The 27284-nt window shown below is 38.3% G+C and overlaps 1 protein-coding gene across 2 annotated transcripts; it reads left to right on the top strand.

Annotated features, from left to right (window-relative positions):
- Nucleotides 1-28: 28 nt before the first annotated feature.
- LOC139964558 (uncharacterized) lies at nucleotides 29-27068 on the top strand. 2 transcript variants are annotated; one of them, XM_071966233.1, is made up of 21 exons: nucleotides 29-188; nucleotides 1548-1650; nucleotides 2976-3056; nucleotides 3603-3731; nucleotides 4623-4703; nucleotides 6012-6227; nucleotides 6668-6733; nucleotides 7686-7874; nucleotides 8700-8828; nucleotides 10202-10295; nucleotides 11004-11132; nucleotides 11936-12071; nucleotides 12625-12831; nucleotides 14366-14521; nucleotides 16165-16313; nucleotides 16976-17053; nucleotides 17648-17800; nucleotides 19745-19872; nucleotides 20269-20370; nucleotides 21655-21815; nucleotides 23412-27068. In XM_071966233.1, exons 2-21 carry the CDS (start codon nucleotides 1562-1564, stop codon nucleotides 25745-25747), a joined length of 4809 nt encoding a protein of 1602 aa, XP_071822334.1. In that variant the 5' UTR covers nucleotides 29-188; nucleotides 1548-1561; the 3' UTR covers nucleotides 25748-27068. The 2 variants fall into 2 exon arrangements, with proteins under 2 accessions (XP_071822334.1, XP_071822335.1); XM_071966234.1 differs by lacking the exon at nucleotides 2976-3056.
- The last annotated feature ends 216 nt before the right edge of the window (nucleotides 27069-27284 follow it).

Below are 27284 nucleotides of genomic sequence, written 5' to 3'. Positions count from 1 at the left end.
ATATTTGCATAATTCATTGCGTTACTAAAACGTCCATCCAACAGACACTCAAATTGCTGCAAACATTTAACGGACCGAGATTTACTACTTTTGAAGGAAAGTGCAAGAATCAGTTGAGACAAGATGTTTTAAATCGATTGAATGTTAATAAGATTAAAAAACTTGTTCAAACCGTCACATTATACAAGGTATTTATAATTTACTTGAGTGAACATTGTTCGTCGATGTATATCCTACCATACGTACATTACTGCATAGACCTAAACCTACGCTATTTCTACTCAACGCATGACAAGGGCAATTGGGTGACTGCGACTGTGTGAATCACACAGCAGGCAACAACACTGTCCTGCAAGTACTGGTTATGCGATCGCTTAATTGGTCAAAATCTTAACGACACTGGAAGATATTTTATATCAAAGTTGCAGTAGTAAGCGAACATGGTAAATGTTTAAAGTTGAGAAATTTAACTAGGCTATGCCTGCCCCTAAGTCCTAACTTAGGTTAGGCTAAGTTCAAATAACTTTATGTGTACTGTCACTTAGTAAGTTAACTTAGTTAGGCATCTGCCTACCTAGGCTAGGGTATCTTGCCACAGTAACGAAACAAGGAAACATCAAAGAAATATTGCTGCCGATAGGAACAATGAGTGGCCATATATTCAAAAGGTAGTACAATTATAGAATACAGGGCCATTCATTAACTCTTCCCAGCATCCGGATGCGCAGTGTGTCTGTACATGTCCGTACATGTATGACGCCCTCTAAAATTGCATCAAGGATTTCATTTTGACTCCGCATCCGCGCATCCACTCCGGGAGTACTAGGAATGGACTTAGAAAGTTTCCCTATATACCATCACATATTTCAAATACTGTACTGTACGAAGATATTCCACATCAATAGTGTGTCGTTCTTAAAAGGCATCCGTACATGTATGACACCCTCTTAAATTCCATCACGTATTTCATTTTGACTCTGCATCCGCGCATCCACCACGGAAGTACTAGGAAAGGACTTAGGAAATTTTTGACCTCGCATCCAAGCATCCGTGCATCCACTCAAAAAGAAAGAACTTGGACTTTGACATTTTATACTCACATACGTACTGGGGTGAGACTGAGCATCCCTGCATCCGGATGCTCAGATAGAATCATCGAGTGGCCCTGCATTCTATAGTTACTCCTTGGCTTGAATTAACATGAATAAATTAAGTTGATTGCCTTGAAACTTAAATTGTCAAGGATTATCAAATTGGGCTATTCCTTTGCCATTAGCCTAAAGCACTTCATTCCATGAAAAATGAAGAATTTAAGTTTAATTTTTGACAAGTTACAGACTTCAGTGATGTGTGTGATTTCTCTAGTTGTGTAGCCAGTGCATTTGGTAAAATTTACAGTCCTACACAATGATGGCATGTTATTTGTGGTATTCTAACAGCAATAAAGATTTTGCATTGTTCATCCCATTATTCTCGAAATGAATCAAGAATTTTCAGTAAATTATTTGACATTTAATACATGACTGCACTTATCAAATCTCTTTCAGCAAAGTCGCTCAACATGAGTGAAGAAAAGGATAAAAGCAGAGAGTTCTCAGAAGATGAGCTCTCCATTGGTGCGGGTGATAAGTCTGATTTTGAGGAACAAAAGTAGGTGACACCGTCATTCTGATATAACCTTCATTTAATGTAAAATTGCATGTAAATGTTTACAATTTCTCCTTCCATTTGTAACAATTAGTGGCACAGCCATTCCGTCCTGTTGCCCTATTTGATTGTATTTCTTCTCCACCCCCTACTCCCAATCCCCACCACATCCACTGTCTCTCCTACAGACTGTCATCCCCCCTCCCCACCCCACTCTGCACAGCAAAGGGCTTGAACATAAGGTTTCCTCATCTGGAGCCAAAAACAGCTTCCCAGAACGTAAAATGTTGGGTATCTCTGGAACAATTTCAAACTTGTCTGGAGCTATTTGAAACTGGATCTCCTTCTTCCGTAACGTTTGTCCCATTTGAACTATAATGGAGGAAATTTCATGGGATGGTTAACAAAACCTTGTAGTTCTACTTTTAGGACCAGACATATCTTGAGATTGACATAAATTCACAGTGCTGTTTAGCTACATATTCTTGAGCCCTGGTACAGCAAGATACAGCACAAATCCAATATATTCTCTACTCTGTTGCCTGCATATATCTATCATGATATTAATGACACATGCACACACATACACATACAGTGCAGTGTCATATAATTTCATATCTATCCATGCATTTGCAGATACACTTAGCATAGACTTGAAAGAGGATCCTACAATTGTTGACAATCAATCTCCAACTACTTCCCACCTATTTCCCCCAAACCATTCAGCCTCCTGTTGGTTTATGGTACTACAGTTAAGCATGTCCAGTTTTATTGTAGTTATTGAGTTTATTGTAGTTATAGAGCTTGAGAGGCTAACATTGGCTTGAAATATCTCACCCTTAAAATTACTTTCATGGTCCCATCCACAAGAATGGCCAGGACAAATGTTTAATGATTTTTTTCTGGTTGAAACTTGTGGCAATGAAAATGGTAGCAACATGACATTGACGAATCTGTACACTGTAAGAAAGACGTGTAGGTTTGGTGGATAGAACATCAGTTTTGATAATTTTGTTTTTTTGGGGGGGGGGGGAGGGTGAGAGGGGATGGTACAATACAGATTTATCATTTTACCTTTTTTTTTGGATATTTACAGTGTACACTGTAGTTATAATGCAATCTGCATTTGATGTGCAAAATAAAATAACTGGACAACCTTGAAGCTGATTTTGGTTATTCAAGCAGAAACTTGGTCAACTCAGACAATCGTTACAACTGTTACCTAATTTTCTCCGCTATATGTGCCATTTAGTGACCTTTGACATGGCCACTGCTTAGCTCCTTTTCCTTTATTGTACGATTGAGAGTGTGTGTCGGTTTCCTTGCAGAGCCTCTGACAGTGATGACAGCACATCGTGGAAGCAACAGAGGATGATGAGCATCTTAAATAAACCAGATGCAGAGAAAGAGTGAGTTTCCGTCCTTATTTTCCTACAGGCACTACAGACTCAACCAGGACATAACATAGATCTATCTGTTTTCAGAATTTTGTCCATGGAAACTTGTATATCAAAGCAACTGTACAACCGGGAAAGTTGGTTTGGCTGTACAGTATATTAGGTACTTTATTGATTCGTAACAAGGAAAGTGGAATGTTATGTGAATTAACAAGACTTCTCTGAATGTCTAGGTAATATAAATTTGTCAAATATGATTTGTCAAATAATTTGTCAAATTGAAATAATCTGAATTTGTCAAATATTTACCAATAGCCATTGAATTTGTCATATAAATTGTCAAATAATTTGTTGAATAATTTGTCAAATAATATATATTTGTCAAATATTCACTCATATCCATTGAACAATATTTACACTAAGGTTGTATTATATCCTGCCATCTCTGACAGAAATACAAAAAGAAGAAGGTACTCAAGTCTGATGTATTGGAGATGACCAGTTAAGTTTTCTTCTAATATTCAAAATGCAATCTCAGATTTTTGAATCTTTATACAGGAAAACAGACAAACAGAAGAGTGACAAGTCCGACAAAAGAAAGAGGAAAGAAGGTGATGGCGATGAGGACAAAACATCTTCAGATGAAGACAAAACCAGGAAGAGCAAGAAGAGAAAGGGAGAGATATGGTATGTAAGAGAAAAATATGAAACAGCAAAGGATCAAGTCGATTCTGCTGTCTCGTAAACATGAGTGGCTTTGTGTTAATTCATTTATGTTCAGCCTTTCCTAATGAGATGTGTTAATACATTCAGAATAATTGCCTTCAATGCCAATTGTTATCGAACTACTACTATTACTACTGCACTAGAACTAATGCATGTCTACTGCTGCACTACTAATGCACTAGTACTTCTACACTACTAGAACTGCATTACTAATGCACTACTAATGCATGTCTACTGTTGCACTACTAATGCACTAGTACTTCTATACTACTTCTACTACTGCACTTCTACTGCACTACAAATGCACTGCTAATGCATGTCTACTGCTGCACTTCTAATGCACTAGTACTTATGCACTACTACCTCTGCATTTCTACTGAACTACTAATGCACTACTCATGTATGTCCACTGTTGCACTACTAATCCACTAGTACTTCTGCACTACTACCTCTGCATTTCTACTGCACTACTAATGCACTACTAATGTATGTCTATTGTTGCACTTGCACTGGTACTTCTGCACTACTACTACTACTAGTACTACTACTGCACTTCTATTGCACTACCAATTCACTGCTAATGCATGTCTACTGCTTCACTACTGTACTATTGCACTGCTATTCATGTCTACTAATGCACTATTACTACCGTTCTACCACCACAACCGCAACCCATAACACATTAATACTTCACTATGCTACATATCTATACCTAACAGTGATAGGTATCGATAGAGATGTACTACTCCCAACAATACGTGATCATTGATTTCATTTTTACACCTGATGAAGATATTAATTTCAAAACAGCGGTTGCAGATCTTTTTTTTTTGTCCACGTTCTCTCTTGCAGGAAAGCTGAATCTGAAGAAAGTTACCGGAAGTTTGAAGAAAAATATGAAAAGAAGTTAAAGGACAGACAGAAGTCAGACAAGTAAGTGTGCATTGCCTTTATGGTTACCAGGTTGCTGGGATAAATTATGTTCTTCTTCTGTTTCGACTGTACTCTCTTGCCATTGTCCTGAGCTTTGTATATTGTTTTACTGCATGTTATAAAATATCTTATGTTTTCATATTCTTACAATTGTTTGATACTGTACGTATTGGGTTTTCATATTTTAATGTATCTCATATCATGTTTTACACGAGCATGCAATTACCCTCGTAGTTTAATAAAGTTGATCTAATCTAATCTAAGGCTACTTAAGAAAGGAAGGCTATTTATACGGACAACTTGTGTAACTCTCAAGCTAAGACAGAAAGCAGTTCAATCAATGCGGTACTGTGTCCTAAGTAGGCTGCTGAGGGGCTGCAGTCAGGCTGAGTAGGATGTAATATTTTGTGCTGTGCAGTTTTATACAATAGATACAGCAGAGATGATCTCTGTTCTTATTATATTGATTCATCTTAGTTGAGTAGGGTTCGCAGCTGCTGCAGCCTTTCTGTTTGACCCCGTTTGACCCTGCCAGTGCATGTTTCGTTATTTCCGTGTAACACTCCACAACAGCAAACATGATGTGAAACTGTAAATTCTCTACTCCAAGAAAAAACTGGAGCCCAATCAAGACTGAGAATCCCTTAAAGATATGAATATGCAAGTTTGATCATTTTTGAGTATTTTTCAAGACAAGATGAGAGAATTGTTCGTTGCCCACATTGTGTCCTGCGAACAACGTCTCCCACTAAGCCCTACTTCTCCCTGTCGGTGGAGAGGTACATGGAAATTTAAAAAAAATGCAGGTAGGGCAGGGACAACTCTGACCGGGTGGCAATGTAACATACTTGCTCGTGCCAACCTTTGGACATCGGTAAATTGTTTTAAAAAGGTTGTGACATATTAAGGCTTGTGTAAAAGTAAGGTGGCCTGACGTTTCGATCCTAGCAGGACCTTCTTCATATGCTAAATGACTTAATGACAAGTAACAGTTTAACAGAAAGGACAAATACACGCACAGAATACAGACATGTTAATGAGCATGGCAAACACAAAGAGATAGATGTAAGGAGATTAGTAGACAATGGATGGAGAGAAGAAAGAAAACAACGGAGGAAGAGGAGAGGTAGGAGATAAACAGTGGAGAGGATTAAGGGAAGAGCTAGGGTATGCAATAAATTAGACAAGGACAAAGACAGAAAGGGGTGGAGAAAAAAAGGGTGAAAGAGACCTATATAAGGCTGACATATGAAGGCTGACATTTCCTTAACCCTCCTGATTTTTTGTTACTTTTTCTTTCTTTTTCAGAAGCAGTAAAGATAAGACAAAGGAAGATGCCACGCCGTCGCCATCTGGCGGAGACTACAGCAAAGCCAGAGAGAAGTTCGAAAAGAGAGCGACGAAGAAAGACGGGGAGTCCGGGGACTCGGACAAGGATCCGGAAGATTACGAAGACGCCCAGAAGAAGTTTAGAGAGCGGAGATTCCAGAGAAGAGACAGAGGAAGGAAGGAGGATTCACCTGAGTAAGCTTACCGATGATTAACTTCAAAATTCTGATATATGTTGTAAAATTCTGATATATGTTGTACCTTCTGATATATGTTGTAAACTTCTGATATATGTTATAAACTTCTGATATATGTTATATAATTTGGATATAAGTTATATAATTCGGATATATGTTGTAAAATTCTGATATGTGTTATAAAATTCTGATATATGTTATAAACTTCTGATACATGTAAAAACATTCTGAAATATGTTATAAACTTCTGATATGTTTATAAACTTCTGATATATGTTTATAAACTTCTGATATATGTTATAAAATTCTGATATATGTTGTAAAATTCTGATATATGGTATATAATTCTGATGTATGTTATAAAATTCTTATCTTGAGCGAAGATTCTTTGTCACTATTGAAAGCTGAACTATCTTCTCTTTGTTTCTATTTTGGTAGTGAGAGACGAGATCCAGAGGACAGAGATCGCCGGGACAGAAGAGGAAACCGACGAGATGGGGAGAGGTAATATATAATATGTAAACTCTTGTTATTTCAACATTTCCCTACGTTCCTCTGTATGTAGCAAAGAAAGGAGTTATGAAGTGGCATAGGGCCATGTTTACCGGTGAGAACGAAGCAGGTGTTGAACCCGCGTTCAGCTGTGGTTTGTAGTGTAAACGTGGATGAGATCCTGCAGTGATAGACAGGATCGACGTGGATTAGATCCCACAGTGATAGACAGGATCAACGTGGATTGGATCCAGCAGTGATAGACAGGATCAACGTGGATTAGATCCTGCAGTGATAGACCGGATCAACGTGGATCAGATCCCGCAGTGATAGACAGGGTTGGCACAGGAGCAGACCCTGCGCTGGGGGTAAAATGTTTGCTCATGTTCTTCTCAATAAACAGACCTCACTCAACTTGCCGTTGGTTGATCTTGACCAGAGTGTTCGTAACCGAGCACAGGGTCTAAAGTGAACGTGCTGAGATTCAAAATCAATATATGATCGTATTCTATTTGTTGAACACAGCAGTGCAGCGTTTTATCCCGTAATGTAATCACAGCTTTTATTGTCTTCAATTAACCACAGTGGTGTCATTACAATTTATGGAGATATAGGGGTCACAAAAAGGATCAATTGTTGCCTCTGCATAAGTCCTCAACAATCAAAGTTGAGGGTAAAATTAGACCTGTAAAGGTCAAAGGTTAGAAACAGCTAAACTATTATCTGAAATTTGTGGAAAGCAATAATTTTCAATATTGGACATATTGGCGGTCAAATGGTTATTGCCACATGGATACCTCACTGGATTTGGCAGGGCAGAGGGCGGGGGGGAGGGGTGGGAATGTTGGTTTATATAAGCGCTACAAGAATTATTTCATAGTTTGTGTGGTGCTATATAAAAGTTATGTATTTTTATTATTATTGACTGAGATTTTATTTTGATCTTGCTCATGTTTTTTTACAGCGGGAGAGAAGACCGTAGAAATAAGAGGAGAGATGAGGAGAAGGAAAACAAAGCCCCAGATGAGGCTGAACCACCCCCTCCTCCTAGGAAGCCCAAGATTGACGATCTCTTGACTTCCAAAACGGGCGGCGCTTACATCCCTCCGGCCAGACTCAAGATGATGCAAGACCAGATCACAGATAAAACAAGGTGGGATTCTTACTAAACCTTCTTTAAAGAAGCAAGTTTTTTTTCTTGGCACTTTGAACCAATCCGATCTGTATATTGGATGTGTGGAATCGAATTGAATGATTCAGGATTTACATAATGATAAACGTCCAGATAATCAATGTTATATTGTAAGGTTGAGTTCTCTGTTAATCTAAGACCCAGTATTACAATTACTCATTACTGAATGTATGGAAACCAGGTCTGGACATTCTAAAAATTTGGAAAATGGCCATCCAGTTATTCAAGGTTTTATTTTTACGGTGAAAAACTCTTTTAATATGAGAACAGTGTTACTGTTACTTGGTACTGATAGATTGGGAATCAGATCTGGACAACGAATAATTTGGATAAGGCTCGTCCAGATATTCAAGATTTTACTTGTACGGTTATATACTTCCCTTTAAATTTGAGACCATTATAAAATGTTACTGAATGGTTGGGAATCGAATCTGGACAATTTTAAAATTTGGATAGCGGACATCCAGATATTCAAGGTTATATTTTTATCGGTGGAATACTGTTTTAATATGAGAACAACGTAACTGTTACATGTGACTGATTGTTTGGGAATGGGATCTGGAAAATCTATCATTTTGGATAGCGGACATCCAGATATTCAAGGTTTTATTTTACGGCTGACCAGGGGTCCAGCTCGGATATTTTGATTTTTAGATCTGGACAACCAGTTCAATGTAGGTCAGAATATTGAATGTTTTACTGTATGCCATGTGATGGGTAATCAAGTTATTTATTAAAAGAGGAATCTGTTAATGTTTGAAACCACTCGTTTTTGTGTCTACACAGCGTGGCTTATCAGAGGATAGCCTGGGAGGCACTCAAGAAGAGCATAAATGGTATCGTAAACAAAGCCAACATCACCAACATGGGATTTATCATACCGGAGATCCTAAAGCTCAACTTAGTCAGAGGAAGGTTGGTTGCAGCATTTCAATATTTCTTTTCATCTTCATATAAAACGATGGCGGCAATCAGGCCAAAATTTTTTAACGGTCCTCGGATCATCTCAGACGACCAAATCTCTATTCGGACAACTAGAATCAGCCTTGGAAATCTTCTGACAGAAGACTGCTCGTTAACACCAAATTTCATTCTTTTAATTAAATTTTTCATTAAATTAAATAGGTAAAACAATAAATTAGTATCACCCTCAATCACCGTAGAGATATATGAAATATGGAGATAAATAGTGGTTGGCTGGCTTATGATCCACACGAATCATGGGAGTTTCTACTGGCTAACAAAACCTACACATTTCTGACTACAGAGGACATATCGGTCATTCTTTGTTACTTGGCTACATTTATATCGGACAACTGAATTAACAGCACCTGTAGGTCTATTACAGTTTATCTGTGGGACCTGTGGCCCAAAGCAAGGTTTCATATGTTAAATTTGAGGAATATTGTGTTAGTATTTTGTTTTCACCTCTTTCACGTATCTTCATTGAAAAGTACTTTAAGTGAAACTTAATGTGAGTATGACATAAGCTGTTTGAAATCCATCTAGTTGTGGTTTTCATACTGAGTTATGCAGTATCTATGCAGGAGGGGGGGGGGGGGGGCATGACTTGCTTTCTTATGCAAGTGAACTCATGGGTATGATCACAACTTTGACGGACATCAACCAAATATTGGTTAATCCTGTAGATTTTATGTAATCGTTTGCAAAGGTCTTTTGTATTCATTTCAACCCACAATTGATGGATATTTGTGATGTTATTTGATATCTCAGTTATAAGTATGAGTTGTCAAGTATGAACCCTTTCTCCCTGATAGTCAACTGGCTAAATTGCAACACATTCAAACTCTGCCGCCAGGCTGATCACTCGCACTAGCCCTGTCTCTCACATCACCCCCATACTTCATGACCTTCATTGGCTACCTGTCAAACTGCGTATTGATTACAAGGTACTCCTGTTATTCATGGTATTGCGCCACACTACTTGCGTGAACTTGTTCAAAGTTATACCCCAACTCGCCGTCTTCGCTCTAGCACCCAATTATTGCTCTCAATGCACCCTGTGTCCACTAAATCTTATGGCAAGCGATCTTTCCAGTACTCCTCAACCCTCCTTTGGAATAAACTCCCACTCAAAATAAAGAATCTCGTGTCTGTGGAGATGTTCAAAACTGTTTTGAAGACACACCTGATTTCATTGTTATAATTGTTATGTTTTCTCTTATTGTATATTGGGTACATATCTTTCACTTTCTTTTGTACAGCGCGGCGAGACTTTATTGTAAGTATAAGAACTTTTTATTATTATTATTATTTCTCTTCTGTAGGGGTCTTCTGGCTCGGTCCGTCATCACAGCACAGACAGCCGCTCCAACTTTCACCCACGTCTACGCTGGCCTAGTCGCTGTCATCAACACCAAGGTGAGATTTTAGTTTTGTGATGACCCTTCTTGGCTTCCGTCCTTACTATGTCCCATTCTGTCTGTTCATAAATAAAGAGAAATGAAGAAACATTAATTAATAAATATATATATATTTTTTATATTAATATTTAAGCGGTGTCAATTTTATTCTTCATATTCATATTTTAAGGGTTTTGTCATTTTGTTGTCATTGTAAAGCTCTCTTGAACATGCTTAAGCATGAACAGAGCGCTATATAAATTTGGTAAATAATAATTATAATAATAATTCATTTCCCATTTTTTTTATTGAAATGTGGGTTTTCCTGTAGACAGAATATGACCAGGTTGGGTGAATTATGAGGCAGTCCGTGATAAAGTATGATATGAGAATAACATCCAATACATGAGAAGGAATTCTTGCAGGGGTATTATGCCACCATCTTTGTGTGTAGTGATTGTGATGAGGGCCTTGGGGAAAAGTAAGTCCTGGCTGCTCTAAGGTAACATCATATCAATTTGTCATGGTGGACTGCCTTCTTCAATTGCAGCTTGTAGGTGTTAGGCAGGGAGTAAGAGTAAGGTGGAAAGATGGTTATGTTATCTATGTGCATCACAAATTGATCGATGTTGATAGTAACTGATACGAATTGATAGGATTGTTGACTCGGCGATATTGTAGTTACGTTGTTCCTACGGTAATATCTTCCTCTGTCTTTCTGCTGCAGTTCCCACAGAACGTCGACCTCATCTTGCGCCGCCTCATTGTGAATTTCAAGAAGGGATTCCGAAGGAACGATAAAACGCTCTGCGCTTCGTCTACCAGGTTCATTGCCCACCTCGTCAATCAACAAGTGGTAAGAATGTAGAATTTTGCAAAGTAAAATGAGTCATGGATAAAATCTGCCACCTTCTGTGAAATTTTAAGTTTGCACATTGCTATTTTGGTACAGTCTGTTTAATATATGAATATTAATGAGTTAATTTGCATAGCATTTTGGGAAATGCCATTGTTGTTTGGTATCTACATATGCTGTTCAGTTTCTTTTGACTTTGAACCTTGCATCCAGTTTATGTTCTAGCAGGAAAAGATAAGATAAAATGATTTCAGTTATTGCAATATTTACCACAAATCCTGTGTTCATCTTTTTGGTACTCCAGGCATACACTCAGGCATACACACACACTTATATATAAATATATTTATATGTATACATATACATATAATGTATGTCTAACCTACTGAAGCATTTGAACAAATGAAAGCAGGGATGTGCCCACGCTAGGTGGCACTGGGCTGCCCCGCCCAGCACTAAAAATTACCACCTAGAACTGTCTTAAAAATCGTGAATCCCGCCCAGCACTATTTTCATCTAAAATCCCGACATTCCTAACAATATATTCAACATAAAATGAAAAAAAAAAAAAAAAGTAAATTGTTAGCAAACTAGTACTTGTGTATGTGCTTAAAAAGCTACACAAGTGCCAGCATTTGGCATCTGAGCACCTTCAAAAATTGAAGAATTTCTCAAAGGGGAAGGGGACACCCCTCCCCCTTAGACCCCTACCCTAGGACGGCGATCAGAAATCCTGGGCACATCCCTGGAAAGGTTAAATTTGCTGGCGCAATTGAAATGTTGACTGTTTCTCTTTACCCCAGGCCCATGAATTGTTAGCATTGGAGATACTTACCCTTCTGCTCGAGAACCCAACTGACGACAGTGTTGAAATCGCCGTGGGATTCATGAAGGAGTGCGGCCAAAAGCTATCAGAAGTGACCCCTCGGGGAGTTCACGGTTAGTATTAAATTGCTGGTCAACAATTTCTGTTCATTTATAGCCCAATTTAGAGTAAAATTTCAAAATCCCCAAAAACGTGATCTAGTGCCAAAAAAAAATATTAAAAAAGCATTGTCCATAACTACATCTGAGGTCTTTCTCCATGACAAAATTAAACTCATACTCATGTCTTAAAGTTTTAGGTTTGCAAATTGCTTGTATAAGAATACGGAGTGTGTTCGGGAATGATACTTTGTCATTATGTATACCTCTTTTACATCTCATTCTTGAAGAAGCTTAAATGAAACAATTTTAACTGTAATCCTAGGAGCTGAATAAATCCCTTGCTACTGCGATTTTTGGAAAATGAAACAAGTCAATGCTACATTGAACGGAAGCTGAAAGTGTTTCACTTGTATTAATCTCACGAAAGACATATAGAGTCTTTGGATATTTTAGATTTTTTTCAAGCAAACATTTAACATTACCAGAGATATGTTAAGCTTGTATCCTTGTTTACGTCTCCTGGTGCTGATAAATAATATGCCTTTCGTCGTGACTTTGTTTCCAGCGATATTCGAACGATCTCGAAGTATTCTGCACGAGGCTGCCATAGACAAACGAGTCCAGTACATGGTGGAGGTGATGTTTGCCAACAGGAAGGACGGTTTCAAGGACTTTCCAGCCATAGCAGATGGTCTGGAACTGGTGGAGGAATCGGACCAGTACACGCACATGCTCACGCTGGAGGAAAACTACGACACAGAAGACCTGCTGAGTAAGTCACTCTCTGAATCTATCACCGTACATCGTTAGGGTGTCATTAATACCGACATTCGGTAGGGTGTCATTAATACCGACATTCGGTAGGTGTCATTAATACCGACATTCGGTAGGGTGTCATTGATACCGACATTCGGTAGGGTTTCATTAATACCAACATTCGGTAGGGTGTCATTAATACCGACATTCGGTAGGGTGTCATTGATACCGACATTCGGTAGGGTGTCATTAATACCGACATTCGGTAGGGTGTCATTAATCCCGTACATCGTTTGGGTGTGATTAATACCGTACATCGGTAGTGTGTCATTAATACCGACATTCTGTAGGGTGTCATTAATACCGACATTCGGTAGGGTGTCATTAATACCGACATTCGTAGGAGGTGAGTTGTAGGTGTTTACATTGTCTTCATCATAAAACACATACTGAAAAATACAGCTTTGAGCACAATATATTATTTTAGTGATTTGTAACAGTCAGACATAACTTCACAAATGCACAACAGTGATTTTACAGAGAAGCTTGTTTTTTTTCCTATTTTATGAAAGTAAAGTAATCAAATCCACAAAAATCTCAAAATTATGAGATATGAAAATATAACCACTTCATATGTATTTCTTCTACAGGGTTTTGGTAAAGTTTGTGGTATTTGTCTGACTGGTTTTACGAATCACTACAACAATATTATATTTGTGGTATGTTATTATATGTGTCGTTCCCTTTCATACTTTATTAGCTTCAAAGTTGTGAGTTTGAATGGGCTGCTTAAAACCTTCATGGCTTGCTGGATGAGTTTAACCTATAACATCAATGGTGAAGTTAAGTGGAAATTCCCAACATGAACATAATCCTCCGAGAATTCCAAACCTTGGCTTACAAAGTAGTTATAAATCTCATCACAGTGTCTCTGAAGGAGTCAATTTTAGGGCGCAGATATTTATTTTGATGAAATGTAGACCGAAGATGAAAAGACATTGCTGGTAGCATTTCTATAACCACTTTAAAGTTTTCAGAAATTGACCCTCAAACATCAGAGGCACATCAATCACAGCGGCTGGACTATGTAGTCTAACGCAATGACGCTGAGGTCTGTTCCTCAGTTTCAAGACAAAAGTCAGTAGGAAATATAAACCTTTTTTTGTTGTGAATAATATCATGTTTGTACAAAAGTGTTCCAAATTTTGTCAAGGCTCAAATGGTATTGAATGTCATAAAAAATGTGTCTAGTTGTTTATAGCAAGTTAAAAGAACATATTTTTGGTTCAGTCACCAGAATTTTTTAACACCACGGATTAACATTTACATCGGCGGCCTGCCCCAAGGAGCCGGCGAAAAACTTAAAAGGAACATTCCAGAGATTTAGTATATTGTTAAAGTGAATATCTTGAAAACCAGGAAAGCTCTTGGAACATTTCTAGCACGGAAATGTTTCCGTTTTTTCTCGTACCATGACATATCGAGACTAAAATTCTACCTAAATTCATCCCTAATTAAGTTGTCATTTGTTTTTTTCCCCTTTTTTGCAGATATTTTCAAGCACGACCCAGAGTATCTGGAAAATGAAGAAAAGTACAAAGCTATCCGAGCTGAGATTCTAGGAGAAGAGAGCAGCGGTTCCGACGGAAGCGGGTCAGACGACGATGAGAGCGGAGAGGATTCCGACGATGACCAAGAGGAAGGAGGTAAGATTAGGAGCAGATTAATCAGGGATTAGTAAAGATAGGATTATCTAGGGGTGAAAGATCATTGAATAGCAAAATTAAATCGCTGCATCTTAAGGGTGAAAAACCTAACCTAACTGAACTTTGTGTTAAATGAGCCATCTTTCTATCTTTTTATTTTTTACAGTGATGGTATGCATGTTTTATGTGTTTTAATAGTAAATTTCTTATCTTGTTTTTAGCTCATACCAGCATGCTGGTGTGAGCTATTGTTACAGTGCAGCGTCTATCACTCTATCACTCTATCATTCTATCACTCTATCACTCTATCCGTCAACAATTGGTAAAACCGCTCCCACTCGCACAGTGTTTGATGGAATTTCATGAAACTTGGACACAAGGACCATTGGGTATAGGGCCATCAGAGATGGTCCAAAATTTGGGGTCAAAGGTCACCTGTGGGCCGTAATGGGCCATTTTGTGGAAATACGCAAAATGCTTCTTCTCCTACAGATTCCATGGTACAATGTTGAGGGTTTGTCACGATAGTACTATGGTAGTTTTACCTTCAGGGTGTTCATGAATTTGAGATCAAAGATCAACTAGGGGTCTTTTGTGGCCTGGGCCGCGGCCCTATATTTTCAAATTGCTCCTGTTCGTACAGTGTATGGCCAATTATAATGAAACTTAGTCACAATGTTCCTCGGGATGAGAGTTACGAGGGGTGTTCGGAAAATTGAGGTCAAAGGTCATTTAGGGGGTCATCGGAGGTCATTCTTTGTAATATTTTCAAATATCTCAATCTCCTCAAGATTTTGATGGATCATATTCAAAGTTGAACTGATGATTGTTGGATTGTGTATGAATAAGGTGATGCCTAAAAATTTTTGGTCAAAAGTTAATTAATTACAATTAATCCCCATTGTTTAAAAAAATCTGAGCCTTCACTTTTTGCCAAAGCTCCTTTAATTTGTCTCCCAGTTTCTGCAGTGTTTGTTTACATTTGTGGTTAAGCTCTGCAGAGGCTGTTAGTGGAATTAAAGCAGGACTGGGAGTTGTTATTAACTGTTGAACTGTAAGCATGAGAGCCCTATGGCCAATCAGCACTTGCCGATTCTTAGAAGTCTTTGAGCCTGAGGTATGTAGGCAGCTTGTGAAGTTATGTCTTGTAGGGAGTGCTTGTTATGTCTGCTAAGGTAGAGGGGGAGAAAGTTTAATAGGGTAGGTCAGTGGTATTGTTTGAGAGAGCGGGTAAAATAGGATTTAAAGGGGAAAATAGGAATCATAGCCAGTGGTGTGGCCAGGATTCTGCTAACGGAGGGGGGGGGGTATCCCTCATGGGCCCAAAATTGGTTTTGTGGGCCCTACATTCTTCAGCTCGAAAAGGTATGAGCTTCTGCACCATTGGTGCTCTAGTTTTAAGGTTATAAGGACCCTTTTGGAAATAAGCTTTTAGCTTAAAGGGTTATCCTTGGCATGTTATTTTCTTTTTGATGCATTTGAGTATATTTCCATCTTGTATGTTAAATGTTTCTCTATATGTGCAAGTTTTTTGTATGTAGATGAAGAATGATAATTTGCTGAATATAATAAAATAAAATAAAACCACATTTGAATGTTCTTTTCGGTTAAATTGTCTGTCAATTTGTAATATTTTCTCTTAGAAGTGACAGAGAAGATGGAAATACAGGACGAAACCGAGACAAACCTAACTGCTCTGAGGAGGACGGTTTATCTCACCGTGCAGTCCAGTCTTGACTTTGAAGAATGCGCTCATAAGATGATGAGGATGGAGATCAAACCAGGTCAAGAGGTAACAAAAATATCCTCTCAAAGTCATTCAGTCAAATAAAATGTGGTATTGAGACAATTGGACTTTTTGTAAAATGGCGAATTATTTAGTAGATTTTAAAATAAGGTTAGAGGACTTCTTTTCAAACGTTATACCTGAAGCTATTTCCTCTTCAAGTTGGTAGGACGTCATTTGTGTGTTTTTAGCATTCACCTTAACAATCCTCCACTTGGAAGAATGTTTTTAATCTTTATAATATGGCAATAAAAAGAAAAATTATAAAATAGAAAATTGATTCCAGTATTACATTACATTATTCTATGTTCCTGTGGAGCTGCATGGTAGCCAGTACCGATAGGATTTTGGTTACACATTCTCTGCGTTTTACATTTGCTTGAACCAGGGACTATGGTATCGCTTCAGCCATTAGTTGCATTGATAAAATCCACGCAATTTTGTTCTACTATGCTGAGTTTTTGTACTCATTTTGTTTCTAATAAAGCACATTGAGACCGCCAGTATAATGCGCTATATAAATAAGTATTATTATGATTATTATTATTATTATGGTGCAACACTTTAATATTGTCGCGCAAGAGACAGAGCCTTTATTTGGTTTCTCAATGGAGGGAAGTCTCCTCTGAACACATCCGTAACATTAACTCTTTTTCTTCGTTCCACAGACTGAAATATGCCTGATGATAATCGACTGCTGCGCACAGCTTAGGACCTACGAGAAATTCTTCGGCCTCTTGGCACAGGTTAGATCATTTCACATTACATTCCATTTTCCTCTGGAAAACCCAGTCGTCCTACTCCCAAGCTTTCAAACTATGGCTTTTCTACACAATTTCATGATGGTGTCATAAATTTTTGGCAAGTTGAGAAATTTTCAGGCGTGAATAAATTTTAACAGTCTGTTATTTGGTAAAGTCAAACATATTAATAGAAGTAAACAAACTGAACGTGTCAAGAGAAAAGGAAACTTGGAATAAAATAGGGATGGCAGGGAGATTAACAACAAGATTTAGGAGTGAAGAGAACAAGGAGACTAAAAATGGAATTAGATAACGGAAAGACGTGAAGGTAGAAGAAACTTAAAGAAGAACTTCTTATCTTGATAGGTGAATGGATTTATACTAAATGAAAATCAAACTTGCACTTGCAAACTTGCATTTGAGATTCTCACCTTTATTTCAGGTCACCTACTTAAAAATGGACAGGGGAACTGATGAGGAAGTCTATTCCTTTTGATCTATTCCTTGCAGTTTTCGGCTCTGCTAAGATTAATGATGACCGTGGTATTTAGGTTTAAAAGTCCTTACAACATACATGGTTTTGCCCATCTTCCACAGAGATTTTGTCAGCTGAAGCGAGAATATGCCGCCGCTTACGAGAGCATCTTTCCAGAACAGTACTCCACTTGCCATCGACTGGATACCAATAAGCTTAGGAACGTCTCCAAAATGTTTGCTCATTTATTCTACACGGATGGTATATCGTGGACGGTAAGGAGATATATGTGGTACTCTATGTGTGCTCTATGTGTATTAGATATATGTGTACCCTATGTGTACTCTATGTGTACACTATGTTTGCTAGATATTGGTATACTATGTGTCCTGGATATTAGTGTACTCTGTGTGTACCAGATATATGTGAACCAGATGTATGTACTCTATGCACCCTATGTGCACACTATGTGTACACTATGTGTGCTAGATATTGGTGTACTATGTGTCCTAGATATTAGTGTACTCTGTGTGTACCAGATATATGTGAACCAGATGTATGTACTCTATGCACCCTATGTGCACACTATGTGTACACTATGTGTGCTAGATATTGGTGTACTATGTGTCCTAGATATTAGTGTACACTGTGTGTACCAGATATATGTGAACCAGATGTATGTACTCTATGTGTACACTATATGTGCTAGATATTTGTGTACTCTGTGTCCTAGATATTTGTGTACTCTGTGTGTACTAATAAATGTGAACCAGATACATGTGTACTTTAGGTTTACACTATGTGTACACTATGTGTGCTGGATATTGGTGTACTCTGTGTACTAGATATGTGTGTACTCTGTATATACTAGATATATGTGTACCAGATAAACGTGTACTCTAAGTGTACTTTGTGTGTACTAAATATATGTGTACTCTATGTGTTCACTATATCTGCTAGATATTTGTGTACTCTGTGTCCTAGATATGTGTGTACTCTATGTATGTGTACTACATATATGTGAACCATATATGTGTACTAGATATATGTGTACTCTGTGTGTACACTCTGTGTGCTATATATTTGAGTACTCTATGTATGTGTACTCTATGTGCACAAGATATATGTGTACTCATATGTACACTATATGTGCTAGATATGTGTGTACTCAGTGTACAGATATATGTTTACCACATGTGTACTCTATGTGCACAAGATATATGTGTACTTTAAATCAATCCCATGAGTTATAGCACTTGTAATATTGTTTATTTAATTTTCATAACATCTTGGAAAAGCTGATTGTTCTTGATACCCTTATTAAGTAGAATAGATTGAGCTGGTTAATCTTGAATTGCATTTTGGTTATATGGAGCAAATGTTTTTTTCAACTTTGCTCTAATTTGATTTAAGTTCCAGATTTACAGGAAAAATCACGAGACTGCTACAAAAATGAAGCTGCAGGGATGTGTGGAATATAGCAAGCAATTGACATATTTACTTGTCTGCATAGAAGGCAATAAAGGGAAAAACTTAATGTTCTGTTGCATTTCATCCATGCTGTTAAGATGTGTTCTTCCCTAGAGGAACTGTTGAAAAGTTGGCCCTTTGAATACGCTAGTATTTAAGTGGAAGAGTGAAGTTTCTCACTCCAAAATCTCACAAGGAAGTCTTCCTTTCAGACACCAATACCACCTTGTAACCATGTCACTACTCGTGCCCATCCTCATTCCTCCCTCCAGCACCTGCTCAGAGAGCTTATTCCCTTGATTCAATTAATTCTTTAAGTGTAAACATTCCAAAACAACCTTCAGAATATACTTTTACAGGACAAGCGAAAACACACAATCCAAACCTTCTTCCGATAGAGAATTGAATTTCTCTATGTTAAATAAATTCTAAATAAAATCAAACTGTTAGCAAACTGCTTATCTATTAGAGAGCCTGTGTAAGAGAATGTATAAAAGTAAGTTGGCCTGACGTTTCGATCCTAGCAGGATACAGACATGTTAATGAGCATGGTGAACACAGAGAGATAGATGTAAGGGGATTAGTAGACAAGGGATGGAGAGAAGAAAGAAAGAAACCAACAGGGGAAGAGGAGAGGTAGGAGATAAACAGTGGAGGGACAAAATATAAATTCTGTAGGGTAACATATCAACCACTCTTTCTGTAGGGTAACATATTAACCACCCTTTTGTGTGGGTTTTCCCTTTCAGGTGTTGCACTGTATCCATCTGAACGAGCATGAGACCACTTCCTCCAGCAGAATCTTCATCAAGATATTATTTCAAGAACTCTCGGAGTACATGGGACTACCAAAACTGAACGAGAGACTCAAGGATGTGTGAGTTTCTCTATCCTATATTTCTACATTTTCATGAACTACCAATTGAATGAGCAAAGTTTGTGGCTCTATACCTAAACGATTCATCTTTTCACTTTTAATATATCTTAGTTTGCTTACAGAAATGGTGAAAACTGTCTTCTCTAGGCAGAGAAAAAGACAATTTTAGATCCAAAAAAGAGGGAGAGTGCATCTACTGCAATAGCCGATGTATGTATTCTAACAAAGTTAGAGGTTTGTGACGTTCGCCCTAGCAGGTGCTGAAGAAGATCCTGCTAGGATAAAAAAAAACAGGCCCCCTGATTTTTTTTTTTTTAAACAAATTTGAATGATGTCAGTAATTTTGAGCTAAAATGTTATTCTTAAATTATTGTTATTTGTTTGATTTTTTTACAGCACTCTACAACCCTTCTTTGAGGGTCTCATGCCAAGAGATAATCCTGCCAATACTCGTTTCTCCATCAATTTCTTCACGTCCATAGGGCTTGGAGGTCTTACGTAAGTTTTCCAAAGTCATCTGGAACATAAATCATAGCTTTGCTGATGGCCTTTTTTTCCCCTTCTGTGTGAGACAATTTAATTTAAAGATGAGCTATGTATCAGTAGTACTTTGAGTTAATCACAACAAATTTTCTTCATTAATTTTTTTTATGAAAAAAGCTGTCACTGACTTAAAGGCATTGAAGACTCGCCCCAAACCGCGTGCCGTGACCTGAAAAAGTTAACTTTCCATTACTTGCAAGTGAAGTTTTCTTCTTGTCGCTACAAAATGCAGACAGTAATGAAACGTGATACCTTGTTATCTTTTACCTGGACCTGAGATCAGGGAGTTCCATAACAACTCCCTGCTGAGATGTCCATTGCTGCTATGTGTACTGTGCTGTGGGTATTGACCATAGCTGTATGTGTTGACTGTACACTAGTGTCTAATTACTGACGGTAGCAAGCTGTGTGTGTGTATTTTCTGGGATCGATGGTGGTGTCTAACACTTCTGTTACACCTCATTCGAACTAGGTCAGATTACCGGCATGAGACGTTTCTTTCTGCGCGAGTCTTCACACCCTTTAACAAGCAGTTCCCATATATCTGTGGGAACAGAAAAGTTTGTCATAAGAATAATCTCCCCAAAACAATTTAAACGTCGCAATTTGAATGCGGTAGAGGTTGTCTGACAATGTAAAATTCAGAAACATCTTTGGTGTGGCATCTTCTGTAAACGAGGACTGTTTTTATTGGCACTGCTGTTTCTAGGTCTAAGTTGTTATAACTCTTTTAAGTCTTCAGAGTAACATACAGTCATGAGCTTTTACCACGAATTCGCGGAATATCTGTGGTTTCTTTTCTACCTCGGGGACAAAAACTATTATCCTAACACACTGTATCATATGCAAACTGGAGCCTATACCGCAATTTTTGCAAAGTTCTGTGATTCTTTTTTTACCGCATGCTCATCCCTGAACATACAACACACGAAACTATTGAAGCTTAATCCATCTCTTTACTTTAAGAATCGTCGGTTAAGACGTTACAACAAAACGTTACAAATATATAGTAAAATCTGCAGTAAAATCTGATACACAGAGCAAGTTATTATAATATGTGAGATGACGGGTGACAAATGTTTACCTGTTGAATGAATGAATGAATGAATGAATGAATGAATGAATGATTGAATGAATGAATGAATGAATGAATGAATGAATGAATGAATGTGTATTACTCATCAAATGTTGGTCTGTAATTTCTTGCACTTTTTGTTATACTTACTTGATCTTCTACAGGGAGGATTTACGTCTACATTTAACTGACCTACAGAAGAAGATCATGCAGCAACATCAAGCCGTTGAATCTAGCAGTGGATCGTCGTCAGAGGAGGAGGAGGAGGGAGATAGCAGTAGTTCAGATGATAGTTCTAGCTCATCGGATGGGAGTAGCGCATCTGGTGAGTGAGAGGCACACGTTTGACATTGATGAGAAGGTGGAGGAGGATGGGGAGGATCACGGTGGGGGAGTTGGTGTGGGGAATGTATCTAAAACTTACACTTCTTTTGAAACAGCGCTTTTTCCATAGAAAAATGGAGGTCATCTGTGGGGAGTTTCCCCTTTTTGAAACTTTTTGAATTTGTGAGTGTTTGATATCTTACCCATGTTACCTATCTAGCCCAGGAACACCCATATTCCCTTCCAGTAATTCTGTGTGCTTACGGACCTGCAGAGGATACAGTATGCGCTCAATGAGAGCTTCAGACTCTGAAGGATTGAATAATTACAGTCAAAAAGAGCTAAAGTTTATTATGTTGAATTTGCATATTTATGGGAAGTTACAGGTCTTCTTAGTGAGTTCTGTTCAGAGACTGATCTTTAATGGCTATAGTTTTTAACTGTTCCATCAGGCAGTGACTAATTGTCCATTGTTGTTGCTCAAAACCGCAAGATTCAGGTCCTTCATTTGGGCTTCACTTGAAATATCAGCCACAAGTTAACACACATCCCAATGATGAGCAATCTCCAAGTAATATAGCCACATGTTTCCCGCCGATAAATTGACAGCAGTTTATCGTGATCATCTTGTTTCTTGCTCAAGTAATCATCACTCAAGTATTCTCACTCAAGTATTCTCACCAAGTATTTCTCACTAAGTACTAAATGGAAAATAAATGTGTCTTTTGAAGATAAAAAAAATTGAGTTAAGTAAGTTTGAGCAAAGGTAGTTGTTAAATTATGAACTTTCTTTGGTGTAAATACTTTATATATTACTATACTGTTACATAATTAGTGGCATAAGATATGCTCTTGACGGTCAGATAGTCAAAGTACATTGACCATAAACTTTTTGTGAAATACTGCTCTATTAAGCTGATCATGTCAGATCAAATGTGGAATGCCAGTGAAATGGGAAATAACCAACTGGTTTTAAATTTTAATTATAATTATAATTTTATATGATTTTAAAATAATTTTTTTTACATTTAAAAAAAAAAAAAAAAAATTTATAATAATAATTTAAATTTTAAATTTCAAACATGGTTCCAGCAGTGAACTTCGAAGGTCCTAAGACACATAGATATAAACTCTCTAATAGCCATAACATTGTATGTCATTATCTTGCCTTGTTAAGTTTGTTTTCATGCAGTGATGTAAAAGTTGCTAATTTAGGAATTTGCTTTGTTACATGTGATAATTCGAATATTTTAAAGTGTCTAGGGGAAATTTAGAGTGTTAAACATAACATGTTTGCTATCTTCAATTTAGCGTTTCTTTTGGTTATCGAGTAGATGCAAATTTGATTTTGAGTAATACTATGGAGGTTTGGTAAAATTGCCCTCCACATACGAGAATTATACAGATTCAAGATAAATGTTATAAATGATAGCTAATTTCTTAAGTCAGTCTAATTTGGTAGTCTCCTCAGGAATTATTTTTTCCTTTTTAGGTATCTGAAAGTTGGCATGGTTTGTGTAAATCTCCATTCTATCAGCATAGCTGATGAGTTTATGTTATCCATTGGCATCTCTTTTATCTTCTGTTCTACTTTCAGAGAGTGGTAATGAAAGAAAGGCAAAGAAGAGAAAAGGAAAATCCAGAGAGGGGGCAGACAGAAGAAAAGATTCTACAAAGAGCAGAAAGGATGGCAGACTTGAAGCAGAATCACATGGACGTAAGAAGGAAGATGGCAGGAAAAAGAGGAAAGATGGAAAGAGAAACGAGAGAAGAAAATCTGATGATGACACGGCTGAGAGAAGAGACGGTAGAGGACATACTGAGGTCAAGGAGAGAAACAAAGGAGGAGATAGGAGGATGAACAGTAGGAGGGATGAGTTGATGGTGAATGGAGAGAGGGATGATGGAAGGAGAAGTAGGGATGGTAGACGAACAGACAGGGATGAATCAAAGAGCGGAAGACAGAACGACAAAGGGAATAGAAGTGTTGGTCGGGAAGGAGATGAAAGCAGAGGAGGAAGAAGGAAGGATGAGGAGCGTCAGCAAAATGAGAGGAGAATGGAAAGGGACAGTGGTGAGGAGGACAAAAGGGGACGTAGCCAGAGAAACGACCGGAAGGAAGATAAGAGAAAAGATGTGGAGAGAGATGAAGATCAAAGTTATAGTGAGAGTGAAGAGGAGAGAAAGGGAAAGAGTAATCGTGATGACAGCTTACGTTTCGAAGACAAAGAGAGAAGTGGAAATCGATCTTCTAAGAGAAGCGACAAGGAGGATAGAGATGGGCAGAAGGATAAAGGGAAGCAAGGGAGCAGAGAAAGGTGGGAAAATAGAGGAGGAAGACATGACAGAGAGACAGGGAAGCAAGACATTGTTGGCAGGGAAGATGAACAAGACAGCCGTGAGATGCAGGATCGGAGGCAAGGAAAGAGAAATAGAAACAACGAAGACCAAATCGTTGGGTGGAGTATGAGACAGGATGAGAGAGGTGAAAGACAGATGAACAGACCCAGAGGAGAAAGAAAGGATGGTAGAGACTTACCCGATAGAAGACAAAGAGGTGATGCAGACGCGAGAGAAAATAGAAGAGGAAGACATTCCGATGAGGAAGAAATTGATGGTCGGAAGAATAGAAGGAGTGGTGCTGGCAGAGAAGAGAGGGAACAAATAGAGGAGAGAAGCAGAGAGAAAGATAGGTCGGAGGAAAGGAAAAGAGAGAGAGAAAGGTCAAAGGAAAAGCGGAGGGAACGGTCAGAGGAAAGGAGAAAAGAGAGGGAAATGTCAGAGGAAAGGAGAAAAGAGAGGGAAAGGTTGGAGGAAATGAGACGAGAGAAAGAAAAAACAGAGGAAAGGAGGAGAGAGAGAGAAAGGTCAGAGGAAAGGAGGAGAGAGAGAGAAAGGTCAGAGGAAAGGAGAAGAGAGAAAAAAGAAGAAGAAAGAGAGAGGAGGTCACGTATTGAAAAACATCGCAGAGAAGTCGAGAGACTGCAGAGAAAAGTTGAAGAGATGACCGCAAACGGTCGAAGACGAAGTAAGAAGGTGTCATCTTCCAGCGAATCAGAAAGTTCAGATGACAGTGGCTTGGAAGAAAGAAAGAGTAAAAACTTGAAACCACAGACAAACAGAAGGTCCAAGAAATCTTCCAAAAGAGAAAGTTCTTCAGACAGTGATGATTCTGACTCGTCTGGATCCAGCAGTAGTGATGATGGAGAGACACGCCAAAAGAAGGAGAAGCAGAAGGGCAAGTCCTCGTCAGAGTCTAGTTCATCAGAGTCATCAGAAAGTGAAGATGAAGAAGAGAAGAAAGATGACAGTAGAAAACCAGAAAGGATAGTCAGGCTGGTTGAAAAGAAGGAAGGCAAGAGGGACGAGATAAAGACAACATTGCAAAGAAGAAAGGAGGAAGAAGATTCGAAGAGGCGATCAAGACAGAGGAAGTCTGAGACGGAGGGAAGCAGTTCATCCGAATCGGGAAGTGATAGCTCTTCGGAAGAAGACACGAAGAGGGGCAAAGGAGATCATGGTCAAAGGAAGAAGAAAGGACTGCAGAGGAAAGGAGCTGACAGTTCAAGTGACGAGGGTGAAGAGGCAGGTGGTGAGAAGGTCAGGGGAAAGAAGGACAGTGGAGGAAGAAGGAAGAAAAGTGAAGAAAGACAAAGAGGCCACAGCAGTGGATCTGGGTCTGGGGAGAACAGCTCCTCAGAGAGTAGTAGCAGCTCAGAGTCAGACGGTAGCGAATCAGAAAGCGACAAGGGGCGCAAACAGTCACCGCAAGAGAAGAAGAAAGGAAACAGACAGGACACGGAAAGAAAAAGTGGTTACGACGACAAGCGGAAAGAGAGGAAGGACGTCGATCGGAGAACCGACTCTCGCAGAGACCGGCACAGGGAAATAAGAAGGAGGTCACACTCTCGTAGTCCAGTGCGAAGAAGATGAGGAGGTGCAGGATGCATTCGCAGATGGTACAGATGACATTTTAAAAGGAAATTCAGACCAGACTGGACAGGCCACTGTCAAACTGATGATGATGATGTCCATGAACCGGTGTGACCAAGAACAGCACTGTGTAAGTGGGTGGGTGAAGTGAACCCACTGCGTGGAGAAGGTAAAATCTAGCTTGTTAGCTGGCTTGTCGAAGAGAGAGGTTGTTCAAAGTCTAAGAGAGAGGTCAAATGATGTCAGAAGAGCTGTGAAACAGAAGAAGATGAAGACGATGAAGGAAACAGAGAGGATGAGAGATGAAGAACAGAGAAGGAAGAGAGGATGAAGAGTGTACAACCTAACAAATTCAGCCATGCAAGGTTAAAGCTTTAGCAAACCTTATGCTGCTAGGTTGTTGCAATAAGACTCTCAGCTGATGCTTGATGACAGGCGAGAAAATAATTGGATGTCTTTAAAAAAGTGAAATAAAAAAAAATAAAAAATTGAATTAAAGATAATACTGAACATATTACAATGATGGGTTGTTGAGATTCAATACAATAGAGACAGATGACTTTAATGTTCATAGTATGGATTTAAGAAAGAAAGATCCCTTGTGGAGGAGAGCTGGTGTCAAGCTTCAAGGAGTACTTTTTGGTCATGAGGCCAGCGGATGTGAAAGGAAGGAAGAGCTTTTCCACTCCTCATGCACAAAGACAGAGTATAAAATGTTCAGCATCCCCAACAGTGGACTCAGTTACTGATTTGGTATAGCTATTGGCTGAAATAAAATACAGGTGTGGGAGGAAGGGGAAGTAAGGAAGATTTCATCACTTACCTCCTAGGGAGTGCTTAAAGAAAACAAGAGGTTACTTATTTTGTTGGATGTTAGAGTTTATTACATATTAAAAAAGTAAATGTATCCTCTAATCAAGGAGTTGGTATAAATACATTCTGATGTTTTTTTTTGGTTGACATGTTTTACATGTATTTCTCACATATCCCCATAATCTGATAAACCCTGAATATTGCAAAAAAATGAAGATGTGAAACAATTGAAACAGCCACATATCTTAGGACAATTTTGGACTGGTGGAAGAGCAAAGGTGTCGTTGAGCATACATGGGAGTTTTGGATATTAAATTGTAGCATATGATACTAAGTAGGCGACAGCAACATTAATAAATGTAAGGGCCGTTTATGCCAATCGTTCAAACGTAAGTATATATGGAATGTTTGTACCACAAGTATGATTAATTAACAGGTCCAATCTTATAACTGAGGAAATATTTTTCATTTCTAATTATGTAAATTACATTTTTCATTGACAAGTTCAGTAATTGGTCATTGTGTCATTCTTTCAGAGTCATTGCACCTACTTGAAAGTTTGGAATGATGGGATGGAGAAAGGGAAACATTTATAATAGATTCCCCTACATCTTTTGATTTGAGACTAGTTAAAAGAAGAAGAAAAATTCCTTAGGGATACTACTAAAACGAGCAGAAACCAAAGGATCACATTGTGTTTTGCGTTACTGAATGGACAAACCAT

Source organism: Apostichopus japonicus, chromosome 23 (assembly GCF_037975245.1).
Source record: "Apostichopus japonicus isolate 1M-3 chromosome 23, ASM3797524v1, whole genome shotgun sequence".
In the NCBI taxonomy this organism is placed as follows: Eukaryota; Metazoa; Echinodermata; class Holothuroidea; order Aspidochirotida; family Stichopodidae; genus Apostichopus; species Apostichopus japonicus.
The sequence above is the reverse complement of the archived record's forward strand: the minus strand, read 5'-3'. Positions and strand labels throughout refer to the sequence as shown.

Coding starts and splice junctions, on each gene's coding strand:
- LOC139964558 (XM_071966233.1), top strand. CDS start 1,562: ATGAGTGAAGAAAAGGATAAAAGCAGAGAGTTCTCAGAAGATGAGCTC. Junction 8,829..10,201: donor CTCAACTTAGTCAGAGGAAG/GTTGGTTGCAGC, acceptor TCTCTTCTGTAG/GGGTCTTCTGGCTCGGTCCG. Junction 12,832..14,365: donor CGACACAGAAGACCTGCTGA/GTAAGTCACTCT, acceptor CCTTTTTTGCAG/ATATTTTCAAGCACGACCCA.